This window comes from Vanessa cardui, chromosome 20, assembly GCF_905220365.1.
Source record: "Vanessa cardui chromosome 20, ilVanCard2.1, whole genome shotgun sequence".
Classification (NCBI taxonomy): Eukaryota; Metazoa; Arthropoda; class Insecta; order Lepidoptera; family Nymphalidae; genus Vanessa; species Vanessa cardui.
Window position 1 is genome coordinate 11,370,672 of NC_061142.1, and position 15,378 is coordinate 11,386,049.

A 15,378-nucleotide genomic window follows, 5' to 3' on the forward strand; every position below is an offset into this window, starting at 1 on the left:
GTGGCTTTAACTGCAAGCACGAGATGAAACATAAACACAAATTAAGGACATGAAAATTCAGTGGTACTAGACTGGGTTTGAACCCGCAATCAAGGCGTATTACTCGATACAAGATTTTGTAGATAATAAAAAACGTAGAATTAATACCTGTTGACTTCCACGCGGGATATTAATTTGAGTAATTGTATTAACTAACATGACGTTGTATTTTTTAAATGTTGAAAAGAGTAACTACTGATTTTCTTGCCGGTTCTTCTCGGTAGAATCTACTTTCTTGTTGCTTCACTTAATTGTTATTTGACGATTCAAAAGTTCTTGTAAAAGCCCACTTGAATAGAGTTTATTTTGATTGTGATTTTTGAATCATCGTTCTAACCACTCGGCCATCTCGGCTCTCATTTCATAATCTATTAAGAAGAATAATAATGTTAAATTCATTAAACCCAATTATTTAAATAAGCACATGCATTCATTCCATACCAACATAAATGCTATTAAAATCTTGTGATATTAAAAAGGTAGTTTCGCACAGACGGTTTGTATGTATATTGCCCAATCACGGCAAACACTTCAATTTACATAAACCGGTAAAACACTATTGTTTATAGGTTACACTATTTTACAATCGCAATTGATCGCGTGTCTTCATGAATTTGAAGACTGTTTGTCGTTTATATGTGATTTTTTTTATTATTTCACCAACTTGATGTTTCTCATAGTGAAATTGCAGTCACTGACACGAGGTTACGTAATTTTTTTTTCATCATTGCATGTTTCGATTTATCATAAAGCAAATTTTAAATTAAATGAAATTATTATTAAATTTTCTAACAAAGAGCTTAGATTAAAGAACAAACAATCACACGGTATGTTTTTAAAGTTTATAATTTGTTTCTACATATCTATATTTAATATTATAAATGTGAAAGTATCTCTGTCTGTTCGACGCTCTTTGACGACCAAACCGCTGAACTGAATTTGATGAGATTTGGTATGAAGTAAATTTGAAGTCCAAAAAATAACATAGGGTACTTTTTGTTTCAAACATGACAACCAACGAGCGCGAGAGGGTACTAATAAACTATATACGATTTTAAATGAGCCCACAGTCTTTGAATTAAATGAAAAACAAATTTACGGTTGAGTTTCTTTCCTCAGTTTTCCGCTCTGAGTTGTTACTTTACGAACCGGTGGTAGAATTTATGTGAGTCAATAAGTAAGTGTAATGCTTACATTGAAAAAAGATTTTGGCTATAAATTGGTTTGAGTGCTTAAGTTATAGCTCACGCCTGGAAAATCACTTACTACTTTACAATGTTATGCAGGTGAATGACCTTAGAAAGGCTATTGAAAATAGTTATGTTACTGAGAATAAAAAAAGCGGCAGGAAATTAAAAATAATAAATTATTCACAGTCAAAAAAATCATTCAGCAGTGAATATTTATTCAGTACCTATAAAAGCAGAGCAGACACCACAAGCATTATTAGAGTACTTTTTCCGAAAAAACAAGGTCTTTATAACGTTGATTTTATAATCGAATTATCGTCACTTTGGTTCCATGCTTTATAAAAGAAAACTGTAACGGAAGATTCGCTAGAAGTCATTATTATTCTCAATTATCACATTGCATTGTTATCAGAATCACATATGCTAACAAAGTTTCAAATCGATAACTACTGATTAAGTTAGGTACGTAGACGTAACCGATCATAAAATCATAGTATTTTGAAACGTTTTGTTTCTCGTAATAAGAAAAACCGTAACTCCCCTTTTAACGCATTACTTTTATTCCCTTTTTCTGCTTCAATTAAGCTATGATTGAACTCTACTTACCTGTGAATTACCTTGTTATTATTATAAAATTGGTAGGTTAGCATTAAATCTATTGAAAAAGTGAAAAATCAACCATTATACTCGTCTGAAATGTTATAGATTTGGCACTGTATCCCTAGACCAAGTAGTTCAATAACGGATGGCGCTAATATATCATATTCTTCAACAGCTGTTACTGATTATCGTCATAAAACAACAAAGAGAAACCATAAGCGGTCAAAGGCCTACTTAAAAGTGGTGTTAGAACAAATTTCATTAAGCACTGCTGTCGATATGAAAAAAGTTTCCTATGAAAGTTTACCTAAACTGTACTAACATGAAATAGCTTTTCACGTACACACTAGACACAAGGAGTTTATATTAAAAACTTATCACACATGTTTTATAGACGAAGCATATTATTTGATGTAAAGTCATATTGAATTATCTATAATTGACGTCGTAGATAAAATATGGCACGGAATTTTCGTTGGTTTTCTTATAAGATTATTAACTAATCGTTTTGGTATAAGACGAAGGTGCAAATGCATGGTTAGATAATTGAATACAAATATAATTACTTTATGTATTAATATTAACTATCTAATCAATATCAGTGACCAAGATTGTGTTAGTCTCTTTTGGTTAATTTAAGTTTTATTGCAGGTGAGATATATTGGTGAATAATTTGGAATGATTTTGATAACTTGTGGGTACAAGGTATTCAGGTCTATTATGAAATTTAACATGACTACTTAATATTAATTAATAAACAGATATTATTTAAATATTAGTTATTAAATAATTGTCTGATCTTAAATAAATGATTGACATAGAAAATTATTTCAAAATCGATTTGGCGTTAAATGTTATTATTAAGTAAATGAACTTACTTTCCAGAAAAATACGAGAACTGTTTTCTTAGCCAAACCATATATTGTTACATAGGTCGTCGTGATAAGCACCCGTAAAGCTAACTACTAGGGAAATGAGGAAATGAAACGATTCAAATAATTATCGTATTATGTATTAGTAAGTTTCCAAATATCTCATTGGTTGACTTTCTGTAAGTCCGTCTGGAGAGGTACCTCTCACTCATCATATATTTGACCGTGAAACCGGTTTGAACGGTCAGTAAGTCAACTAGAAGCACAAAAGACACAACATCTTGGTTAATTCTCTAATGCGCCACCAATGTTTGGAAGGTTGGTGGCGCATTGGTGATTTACGAATACACCAGTCGACCCATTGCTTGCCGCCTACTTATAATAATATTGTTTCCAGGTCTCAGCGGTAGTTGACGATGTATATTCAGAACACTCTCACGTAGCTGGTTCTTTCACCATGTTGGCCAGTTCCAGAGCCCACGTTGGCGGTTCATTGAACGCAAGAGCGTTACCAGGTGCTAGAGTCCATACCAATTTTATTGGTTGTCTTAAAAAGGTAAGAAATGTACTAAGAATATTATCTTTACAATAAAACGTTTATGTTTAGCTGATAAAGTTAAAGCAATTAATGTAATTGCGTGGATTATATGTAAAGTGGAGTTTATATTTCCTCTTCGCTTCACTGGATTTGAAAAATAAATCGAGGCAATATGTGAACACACAGGTTACGTTTACGTAATTATTCGCGTTTTACTTCTAAATTATCGTTCAAGATTTCCTTATTGATATCTTCATTTTGAATAACAATACAAAGGGAATCTTTGGATTATTTCTGCAATATATCTCTTAAAAAAATTAAATGTTTTTTTTTTTATAATATGCTAACTAATCGCAACTCAAATGTCACATATTAAATTAGTTTGGGGCAAGATGTAGTATCGAATGTACAGTCGGGGTAAGAAAAGATTACGTCCTTAAGATCTATTTCCATGTGCTCAGTATGAGTATCGAGAATGACATGTGTCGCAATGATTTGATGCTTAGATTCAAAAGGTACTAAGAGTTTAATACTCGATAAAGGAATAAATTTAAAAACTGACGAAAGTTTTCTTAACCTGACTGTACCTGCGATATTATTCCCCGGAAACACAAGGTACAGGGGTGTGGGGTGTGCGGGGGATATTTATCGGTAACGCCCTGACGAGCAAGGTCAAAGGCATTTTGATGTATATATAAGATATCCTAAAGAAAATAATGATCGCTATATCAAATTCAATTAGCTCTATAAGTAAAATATTCCACAAAATTATACTTTAATTAATATATAATTCAAAATCATTTTAATTTTATAGAAAGAAGCAATATATTTCAGTAATTTTATAGAGTGATATATTGAAATAGCTACATTAAAATTCAATGCTCAATTTCTTGAATATTTAATTACATAATCAGACGTAATATATAAGAAAATATCTCGACCTTCTGATCCAGCTTCTCAGACTCCTTTGAGCATTGCTAGTAATTACGTATTTAACCACGCGACCTTGAAAGTTATGTAGACAGAACACTACATAGTACATTAATTAAAATGTACAAAACATTTACTTATAATGGAACTGGGTAGAAAAAATAAATTTTCCTTAAATGTTGTATTAGTAATTGACAGTAAATTGTATGAATTTATGATGTTCCCAGGTGGAGTTTTCAGCGGACACACTTCGTCTGAACTTGATCGATTTGGCACGAACTGGCAGCAAGCTGATCACAGTGACTGGGAGACTTGAATATGCTTGCACCGCCACCGATTCCGCTGACCCTGTGACGTTTACCACCAGAGATGCACATTTAGTAAGTTTATCACAAAATGAATTCAAACATCATTTTAATTTAATTTAATTTTACTTGGTGGTAGGGATTTGTGCAAGCCCGTCTGGGTAGGTACAACCCACTCATCAGTTATTCTACCGCCAAATAACAGTACTCAGTATTGTTGTGTTCCGGTCTGAAGGGTGAGTGGGCCAGTGTAACTACAGGCACAAGGGACATAACATCTTAGTTCCCAAGGTTGGTGGCACATTAACGATGTAAGGAATAGTTAATATTTCTTACAGCGTCATGGTCTATGGGCGATGGTGACCACTTACCATCAGGTGACCCATATGCTGTCCGCCAAGCTATACCATAAAAAAATAATAATAACACACACACAAAAGATCACTCATACGAACACATACCAATTAGTAATTATCACTCACACATATACACTGTTGAAATTGAAATTTCCAAGAATCGCTCCGATTCTAAGTTGCTCGAAATTTTGGAATATTCAACACAGTGGAATAATATAGTAGTTATTACAATTGGTAACGGAGGATACAAATTGGTTAGTAGAGGTTCTGTAGATTAGGTTTAAATGATATCATATAAATAAAACTCGCCCCAGGCAGTAAATTAGTTTAGTAAATCAATACTGGCTCATTCTCAACTAATTGCTCTAATTTGTACAACTGGAATAGTAATTTGGGTGAAATTTAATAAGAGGACGTTACAGAAATTACTACATAAGTAGAAATAGATATTGAAATTCTTATTGTATCTATATTAAATAATAATAATAATAATAACAGCCTGTAAATTTCCCACTACTGGAGAGAGGCCTCCTCTCCCTTTTTTAGGAGAAGGTTAGGAGCATATTCCACCACGCTGCTCCAACGCCGGTTCGAGGATTCACATGTGGCAGAATTTCGTTAAAATTACACACATGCAGGTTTCCTCACGATGCTTATTTTTCACCGCATTGCTTAAGATAATTTCAGGAGTGCTTGACGGGGTTTTGAACCCGCATTCATCTGATATGATATACGCTTTCTAACACCTGAGCCATCTCAGCTCTCTATTTTTATTAATAATATACTATATCTATATTAATGATAGATTTTAATGATTAGTCTTTACATTTATAGATAAAATTACTTTAGTAGTAGAATAATAAAACTTTTAACAGAAAAGTTTTAAAACAATATCGTATAACACTTATCGAAAGATTTATATGTACCAAAGGATGAAGTGTCCCCGAGAGCGGTAGTCAAACGCTTAACTCAAATCCAATACCCGTACCGATCTAATCAGATCGAGACCACTCCGAGCACTCGACCAAATTCGAGAGTCCGTCGTTTAAAGTACTTTCCACTTTAGTAACGCTTTCCGTAATGGGTCGGGTTATAGAGGACGATTTTTCACGCAGACCATTGTTTTTAATTGGTGCTTATCCCTCACGATGGACGCCATTGTCAAGTAATGAAGTGTGTGAAAGTTATTGTTGTTCGTATACGTGAAGTTTGAATAGCACCGCTTCGAATGCTATTCAAAGCGAAATGAGTCTATGATTGCAACTATTACAAACTTTTAGCCTCGAAGTTGGACCTTCAGAAAATTTGCTTCCTGAATATAAACTGAGACAACAATAGGGATATAACAAAGAGAATAGATTACGGGAACGAAATGCTGCCTGAGGCTTTTTATACTAAATTGTTAAAAACATTCAATGATGTAAATCACTTAGATAGTGTAATGAATGTTTGTGAAACTGATTACGTTCTAAAAACATACCAGAAGAATGATTACAAACTGACCGCAAATAATCTTTTATTGAAAAAATTGGAAACTAAACGCTAAATCTGTAACGCAAATAATTATGAAGATCATTTAAAATCATACAAATGTATATTTTTATATTATTTAAAATTAAAGTAAAGTAACAGCCTGTAAATTCCCACTGCTGGGCTAAAGGCCTCCTCTCCATTTAAGGAGAAGGTTTGGAACATATTCCGCCACGCTGTTCCAATGCGGGTTGGTGGAATACACATGTGGCAGAATTACACATGTGGCAGAATTCATATTATTTAGTCTTAAAAAATTGATGTATAGTAATTTGGTCCATTAAATAAGTTGTATAGCGACAGTTTTTGAAAAAGCTTTATCGTCATTTCCATTCGATAAATTTCGTCACTCGACTTAGCATCGCATAGCTTATTCTTAAAAAGATTTTGAAGGAAAAATGTACGCAAGTTACAATGACTATGTAATCATTCGACATTATTTTATTTTAGTATTTTACTGTTTTGAATTACTTCCTTTTGAAGTTATATTTCTCTAAGCATATTATGTTTAGTGTTTTTGTAAAAATAAAAGCAATGAAGTAGTATTCATATTCTTTACCAATTGATCTTGTCTAAGAATTAGGTACCCAAAGACTTGAAGTCAAATTAAGTCAAAATATTTTACTTGAATAAGTCCTGACAAGCTCGAACGGCCTTGAACGGCCATTTTAAAAGATAAAATTTCTGATTAAAATCGCTTCGGTAAATAAATTCTTCAGAGAAGAAACCAAACAACTATCCGTTATATAAAGCCCGTTACATAAGTCAATTAACTTTTCATAGAAGGGAAAAATCACTCTCAGAAGTCCATAAATTATTATTGCAGCATATATCCATACATACTTATACATACTAACGCGCACACACGCAAACATACAAATTAAGTGCCTCATAAACATGGCCACCATGTAAATGATATTATAGAAGAGCGGGATCTTCTGGCATAGGTATTATAAATTATTAAAAGGAGGTCTCACCAACAAATGTGATAAGTTCTCGAAACATTTTTCATTTCCATTAAATAATCTTAAATACGTTCTTATGTCATTCGCTTCGGATCGAAGCGATAACGTATCATGGTAGACGATAATTTATTTACAAGAAATAGGCAATTTTTTTGGGATCTCTATACTCGCGTACCTTAAACGTCATAAGTGTATTGATTATACAAGTAAATTGGGCTTTATTATAAATGTAAAACTTCACACTATAGTTATAAATATATCTTTAAACATATTGAGTTTCATGTTATTATACAATTTACTGAAAAATAAATTTCCAATTAAAATCTTGTATAAAGGTCACTGAAACATTGTAAGGCCATTTCAGTTAAAGGGGTTTGAATGAATAATTAATTTCATTCATATTTCTGGCTGCTTAATTTAGTTTTCACCCACGCACACTTTGACCTTCAGCGGAGTCTTCAAGTGTTTGTGATGTTAGTACATTAATGTAATTACTGGGAATATAGGCAGGTGGGGTTGATGGAAATAACTGATTTAATGTTTCGATAACGCCGTTTCCTAAATGGCTCAAGAAAAGGGTTGGCGTAAAAATATTAAGTGATCCTACGTTCTCACTGTTATCGGATAATGTAACTTTACGTGACCTATTCGGAGGACTTAAGTTGAGGTTATGTGAATTAAGGTTTAACATTTTTCTTACAATATTACTACTCACTTTATATGTAAATGTAACGTCTAAAATTCTTTACTAGTTGTAAAATTTTCTCTTTCCTGAATTCTTTATTCTGTTATTATTGGTATAGAGAAGGATGACGTGTTGTTATTATAAATTGCTTCAGTCCTGGACGAAGGACTGGTCATTTAAAAACCGAGGCCAAGAAGGGTCGATTGTAATTTATAGCATTTAAACTAACGGTACTATAATTGGGTTTAATTGTCCAAGTAATCGTCATATCAGATGGTCCTGGGAATTGTATCATATTGCTAATGATTTAAATAAGGATGCTATTTATATTATGAAATTTTAAACAAAAATACCAAAGATTAACTACAATAAGTCTAACTGGAAGATTTCAAATCGATAGATAGATATTTTATTACTGTTATAATATAGGATTTGTATTCCTACAGATATTGCCAAAATGGGAAGCGGTGAAGACTGGAACGATTTCGTTCAAGTTCAGAACAAATGAACCAAATGGACTTATTCTCTTCAACATGGGCGCGAAGCCACCAAGGGTAGGTTGCACGGTAAGGGGTGAAGCTTTTGGGGTTGGACCGTCACCACAAGAGACCATTAAAGAAATCATTCCCATCAAAATCATTGCCATTTCAAATATCACTGTTGACAAAAAATCATCATCAAAATTATCAGCTGAAATTTCGTTGTCAATTTCATTACCATTAAAATGTTTTATACGAGATTGCAAAATATGATTGAATCTTTTATTTCTTTTGAAATATTTAATACGCTTTATCCGATACCAATATTTTGTGTTACGGATTTATCAAACATCTTCGAAATCTGTATTCAGAATTGTAAGAGTTATTATCCCTATCATTTTATTAAATAAGGTTAATATTTTGCGATAAATTGAATTCGAATATATATTTCTTTTGTTTTTTTTTCATGAACCGTACTTTTGGAATACGGTATAATTCAAAATTATTAGTAGTCAGTCGCGTAACAATTTGCAATCTCCTATAAATTTTACTTGGTGGATGATTAAAATAATTAATTTTGTAATTAAAAACGAATCGGTAGCTACGTTTAAACATTTTGATTAAACGAAGCTCCATATCATTGAATTAAATTAACGTTGGACCGACGTAAATCTCGTTTGCTTCATCCACTGAGAATGTTGCATGGTAGGCCAAGGTAACGTGAAGTTGAAAAAAAATATATCGGAAACACAGACGTAGGGGAATTTGTGTATGGTACCTTATAAAGTTTCACCCACTTGGAAATGTTGAAGTGTTGTGTTTTTTTGTGATTGATGTGCACGTAGAACCCCAAGCACAGTGGTACACAGAACATCCTGAGCACCTGATCCCGACGGCTTCTCCAGTACTATATATCGAGGTCGTTAAACTTTAAGCTTTTCGAGAAAGGCTTTATTAATACCTACACAAATTCGCACCATAATCCCACAGTTTTAATTATCATGTTTATTTATTTTTAAATTATTTTTAATAGAACGATTATCTTGTTTATGGTATAAAAAACGTAGATATTCAATATATATTCTTAATTGCACCTACCTTATTGTTACTTTTACCTTTATGAAGTTGTAGATTTTTTTTCTGTAAGAATTTAAAACACAATAAAATCAACACTAGGTTATATTCTTGTTACTATGTCGATCCTCATTCACGTCAATTATATTTCTTCTGTTTCTACTTTAGTATTACCTAACGTATCTGATATTTATACAAATTGCTATAAAAATTTTGGTTGTTTTATTAGACAGTAAGCTTACTACGATTTGCATTTCTAGTTCAGCGAATATTGGGATTTGTATTGTTTGGGAATAGTTTGCATGTATTAAGTTGGATGAATTGGATTTTTTTTTGTATTTTTTATTTTTAGAGAGCTGTTATCTACATTTTTATTTTGTTTTGTATAAATTGTTCTTTGTTTCATTGTTTTGCTTCAACCAATTAGTTCTGTATATGGAAAAAAATGTTTAAAACTTAACTTATAATGTTTATGTATATAATTTTTACATCAAGAATAATAATTCCCATCCCACGTTTGTTTATTAACTATAAATTTAGACTTAATAAAATATTAGGAAATTTTTAATGACCTCTAAAATTAAAATGGTAACAATTATAATGGATGATGTAAATTATGATTTGATTTGAAAGTTGCATTGCGATTCAGTAAGAATTCACTTCGAATCTCACTCGGATATTAATATCAGACTTACGGTGATACGCCATTTTGATACGTGTATCATGTAAATTTTTTAATTATTATAGTCTCGTATATCAAATTTTGACATTTCACGCTCGTATTCAGCAGTGAGTTTCGAGTTTATACTTTCAAAATAACCCTACTTTTAAATTCAGTCCAGAATCTGTGAATTGATAAGCTGATATATGCACGTTATGAAATGCTTCAGAGTTAAGTATGCACAATTGTAATTCGTTTGATACTGTGCAGGTAGAACGTATCAAGTAATTTGCATCTAGCATGTAGTTCTATTACAATTAGCCGTGATATGCATAACGATGATCAAACAGTATGGAATAAATTATGACTTTGCACTTCAGAATTGAATTCTGATACAAAACATTGTAATAATAAAACCCTGTCAAAACTACAATATGAGTGATAATACTTATATTGTACAGAAGTACTTCTGTATTATACAGTACAGAATTACTATTTTAAATAATTATCCTTCTCTACTATACAGAATAAAATTGCAAACCGTTCCATAATATCGCCTTTTACAAACGATGACATTGTTTTTCGTTAACACTTATTAAGCATGCAGGCAAACAAAAATGTTTATTAGATCTAGAATTACTAAATTATTTATTTATTAGATCTTGATTAGGCCCAAAATAAAATTAAAAGTCTTCAAATCATCACATATATGTATATAAAAAGTTTTTTAATTTTTTCTTATGGACATTATATTCTGAAATTAGTTTTTCCTTTTTTTCTCAACTGTACATTTATAGTGTGTTATCATATTGTGTATTTTGTCAATCAGGTTTAAATCACAATAATGATTTCCATCTGTTTCAGGCGGATCTCTTTGCCGTGGAAATCCTTAATGGATATATTTACGTCCATGTGGATTTAGGGTCTGGGGGTGTTCGAGTTAGGGCTTCTAGACGACGGGTTGATGATTCCCATTGGCACGAATTCCTTCTCAGAAGAACTGGTAGAGATGGAAGGGTTACTGTTGATGGTGCTAATGCTGAGTTTAAAACGCCTGGTAAGATATTTAAGATTTATGATAGATACATGACTTTGCGATAAATGTATGAAACAAAAGTAGATATAATGTATAAAAGTAAATACCATATATCATCAGTAGTATTTGTCTACTGAGTTTTCTATTTGCGTTTTAATATTATCTTGTCCACAATAGTGAAGAAAAACATTACGAGAACACCTAAATATATCTGATAAAAGTTTTCTACATGTTTATTCACTAACATTATTTCTACTAAAGTTATAGTATAAACTTAAGTTAGTACTTAGATAAAGGTGAGTCCAACTATACTAGAGAGGCTTTTACGAAACCTTACTCTGATATTTGTAACAATAAAAACGTTAGTATATGTTTGTGTAACTTAACTATTTTTTGGATAAAGGTGAATCAAATCAACTGGAGCTCGATGGGCCCCTTTTTGTCGGTGGTCTTGGTTCCGAATACTCCGCATCGAGGACACCAGCGGCTTTGTGGACAGCTGCATTAAGACAGGGCTTTGTTGGATGCATTCGTGATTTGGTGCTAAATGGAAAACCTCAAGATCTGACCGCTTATGCAAGACAACAGGATTCTGGTAACTGAAAACAATTAGAGCAATAATATTTTTTCACTGTCTAAAATTTGTTTTAAATTATGAACAGATATTATTCTATAATCAATGAAAAAATGTGCATCTATTTGTAAATACTTTTTGCGATTTTTCCAAATTTTTTTTTATTTCCATTTTGTATAAAGTTTGAAACTAGGAACAGCTTAGTGAGTGGGACTCAATAAAGCTTAACTGTACTAGAAAGAATTTATGAGTTAAAATTCGATTGTATTTGTACGTCCATTTGAATTTGATGTTGAAGATGAAAATATATTTTTTTAACTTTTAGCATCAGTCAGACCAGCTTGTCATGTATTGATGAAGCAATGCGTCAGTTCACCTTGTCAGCATAGTGGAATTTGCTCAGAGGGTTGGAATCGACCGATATGTGATTGTTCTGCCACAAATTACGGTGGACCTACTTGTGGACGAGGTGAGAGAAAATTTGATTATCAACTGATGATTCATTCTTGGCAAAAATATTTCATGAGAACTATGACATATTGATTTAATTTGACAAAGGTTTAGGTTTAGTTTTTGATCTAATTTATGTTACTAATTATTTATGAGACAATTATTAATGAATTTCAGAATCCCCGACAATATTCCTCAATGGCAGTCAACACCTCACAGCTGCGCTTGGACCCGAGCACGTCACACAGACTGAAGAACTACTTTTGCGATTCCGGACTACTAAAGCAGGACTATTGCTGAGAACTGCATCTGAACATTCAGCTGATAGAATTGAATTAGCCGTGGCTGCGGGAAGGGTTAGAGCCAGTGTAAGATTGGGAGATAGAGAAAAGGTACACAACTTGATATATTACATACAAGGTGCAATTCTACTAACTGATTATTTTCCGTTTCAATTTCGAACAGCACCTGGATAGTAGTTTTAGTAGAATACGGCTGAATTGCAGCGATAATGATTGAATTCAATTGCGATCAATTAATAATTTGTTAGTAGAATTAGCGTTCAGTATTTTAAATTTCTAGGAGAAATTTTCATTGCCGGAACATATTTGAAATGTTATGAGCTATGACTAAAGGTGATGAAGATCATAACTTAAACGACCGCCGTGGTCGAGTAGGGTATACATCAGTTTTCATGAGTACAATGGTGTACCCATGAAAACTGATCCGAGAACCGGAACCGAGGTCCCGGGTTAATTCTCGGGCGAGTCGAAGTAGAAAAAGTTTATTAGTTTTCTATGTTTTCTTTGATCTCGGTGTTTGTGGCAGTAACGACTACTTCTGATTTTCCATAACACAAGTGCTTTAGCTACTTACATTGGGATCAGAGTAATAATGTATGTGATGTTGTCCAATATTTATTATTATTACTTATATTCGTAGAGTTTTATGTGAAACCATTGTAATCCGTCTTATATTTAACTTACAATGTTACAGAATCTTCTAGCAGGCACGAACGTCGCTGACGACAAGTGGCATACGGTTCGTTTTTCGCGTCGGGCTTCAAACCTTAAGCTGCAGGTAGACGGAGGGCAGCCAGTACGCGGTACGTTATGTACGTATGCACGGGACAGCACCCGCACCATTTTATTTTGACCCTAATGTAGTGGAACATAAGGTTGGTTTTGGTTTTGCTCTGTTAAAACGAGAAAATAACTTCGAATCGTGGTATTCTTTGCAATACTACATTATTTGGCTATCGAATAAAACTTTGAAATTATGACATTAATAAAATTGCTCACACATTTATTTTTTTATACGAAATAACAATGCTTTATGTTATTAGACAATACAATATTATTATTAATAAATATTATAACATACAAAGCGAAATCAATAGTAGAGTTAAGTTTAAGAACCGTAATATATTAATAGAAACAGTTTAATAATTGCACTAAAAAATAAATTATATTTAGACTAAAACACTCAATAAAGAAACGTGCAATTATGAATCTTAATGAGAATGAAATAAAGTTAAGTTTCTAATGACGCTAAAGACTATAGACTGCGTCCCTTGATGTTAGATGTCCTATAGCTGTAGATAGAAGCTTATATTGAGTTGGTTTTAGCTGGCACTTGGTACCTTCACTTTTCTGTTCTTCTAATGCTTTAATTTCTTCTCTGTTATTTTCTTTCTTTCTCCTGTAGCCCCTTTACATTTCTTTCAGCAATTGGAAAATTGTAACTAAATGTTTTTATTACCTTTCTGGCTAGTCAGTTGACATTCACAATAAGACAATTGTTTAAGTAAATGATGTCGAAATGGTAATCAAAGACATATAGTTAAAAATTTACTTAGATTTAAAAATTTTAACAAAAAGAAAAACCGACTTCAAACAAAACACTATTTTAAAACAAATGAATATGCACGAAAAAGTAATAAAAATAATTGCGTATTCAACATATTTTTTAGAGTCTTCCTAAGTTAAATGAAATGAAAAATATTAGACTACTTAAAAGTCGATTAACGATTATATCATGTAGTTATAGTTATTGGTATATTTGGAGCCGGTGTCAGCCACGGTGCCCTTGTCCCAACAATCAAAAGAAAGAAGCGATACGAGCCCCTTGATTGATCCAGTATATTATTGTGTAAAAGGTAATTTGTAAAAAACATGTTTGTTAAAGTATTCTCGTATTGTTTTTTGATAGATATACTGTAGGGTTTTATTGGCTGACACCGACTCCAAATATAACAATAATTATAACTACATGATATAATCGTTAATCGACTTTTAAGTAGTCTAATATTTTTCATTTCATTTAACTTAGGAAGACTCTAAAAAATATGTTGAATACGCAATTATTTTTATTACTTTTTCGTGCATATTCATTTGTTTTAAAATAGTGTTTTGTTTGAAGTCGGTTTTTCTTTTTGTTAAAATTTTATTTATTTTTTGATTTTAAGTGAAGCTGATGTTGACTAACTAATTTTTTTTTAATATGGATAGATTAAGCGTTCCGTTTATATGAGTCAGAAACTACTTCGAGGACAATTTCAAAGGAAACTTGCGAATAAAGCAAAAATAGACTTTCGAAAATGCGGATTTAATACGTCACGCGGCGTAAACTACAAGGATCCCTCGAAAGAGCTGTAATCGAACTCAGCAAAAAAACTTTGAAAAAGACCAAATATATTTCGTACATCATATGACATCACATCACATACACAAAATTTGATTAAATATAGTAAGAAATTCTGCCCCATATCGCACCCTAACTGCGAGCCGTATAGGAGTTCCATCACTACATAGTATAAAACAAAGTCGCTTTCTCTGTCCCTATATCTTTAAATCTACGCAACGGATTTTGATGCGGTTTTTTTTAAAAGATAGTGTGATTCAAGGGGAAGGTTTGTGTATATAATACATGAACAATATAGTAAAGAAACACTGATAATTTTAGAAGTTTGCGATGTGATGTCGTATATAAACAAATTCTGTAGTATATTTAGTATCAGTATTGCACCCGTGCGAACTCGGGGTGGGTAGCTAGTTGATTATAATATTCGACTATGATAATTACATAAACATAA

The 15,378-nt window shown here is 32.2% G+C and overlaps 1 protein-coding gene across 1 annotated transcript in view; it reads left to right on the forward strand.

The window, feature by feature from the left end:
* LOC124538649 (neurexin-1) overlaps positions 1-15,378 on the forward strand; it is a 188,542-nt gene that overhangs the window by 163,833 nt on the left and 9,331 nt on the right. The window contains exons 9-16 of the mRNA XM_047115781.1: positions 3,099-3,257; positions 4,397-4,549; positions 8,457-8,564; positions 11,089-11,281; positions 11,664-11,855; positions 12,160-12,303; positions 12,462-12,676; positions 13,281-13,398. Of these exons, the coding sequence (XP_046971737.1) occupies positions 3,099-3,257; positions 4,397-4,549; positions 8,457-8,564; positions 11,089-11,281; positions 11,664-11,855; positions 12,160-12,303; positions 12,462-12,676; positions 13,281-13,398 (1,282 nt within the window). The remainder of the gene's footprint in view (positions 1-3,098; positions 3,258-4,396; positions 4,550-8,456; positions 8,565-11,088; positions 11,282-11,663; positions 11,856-12,159; positions 12,304-12,461; positions 12,677-13,280; positions 13,399-15,378) is intronic.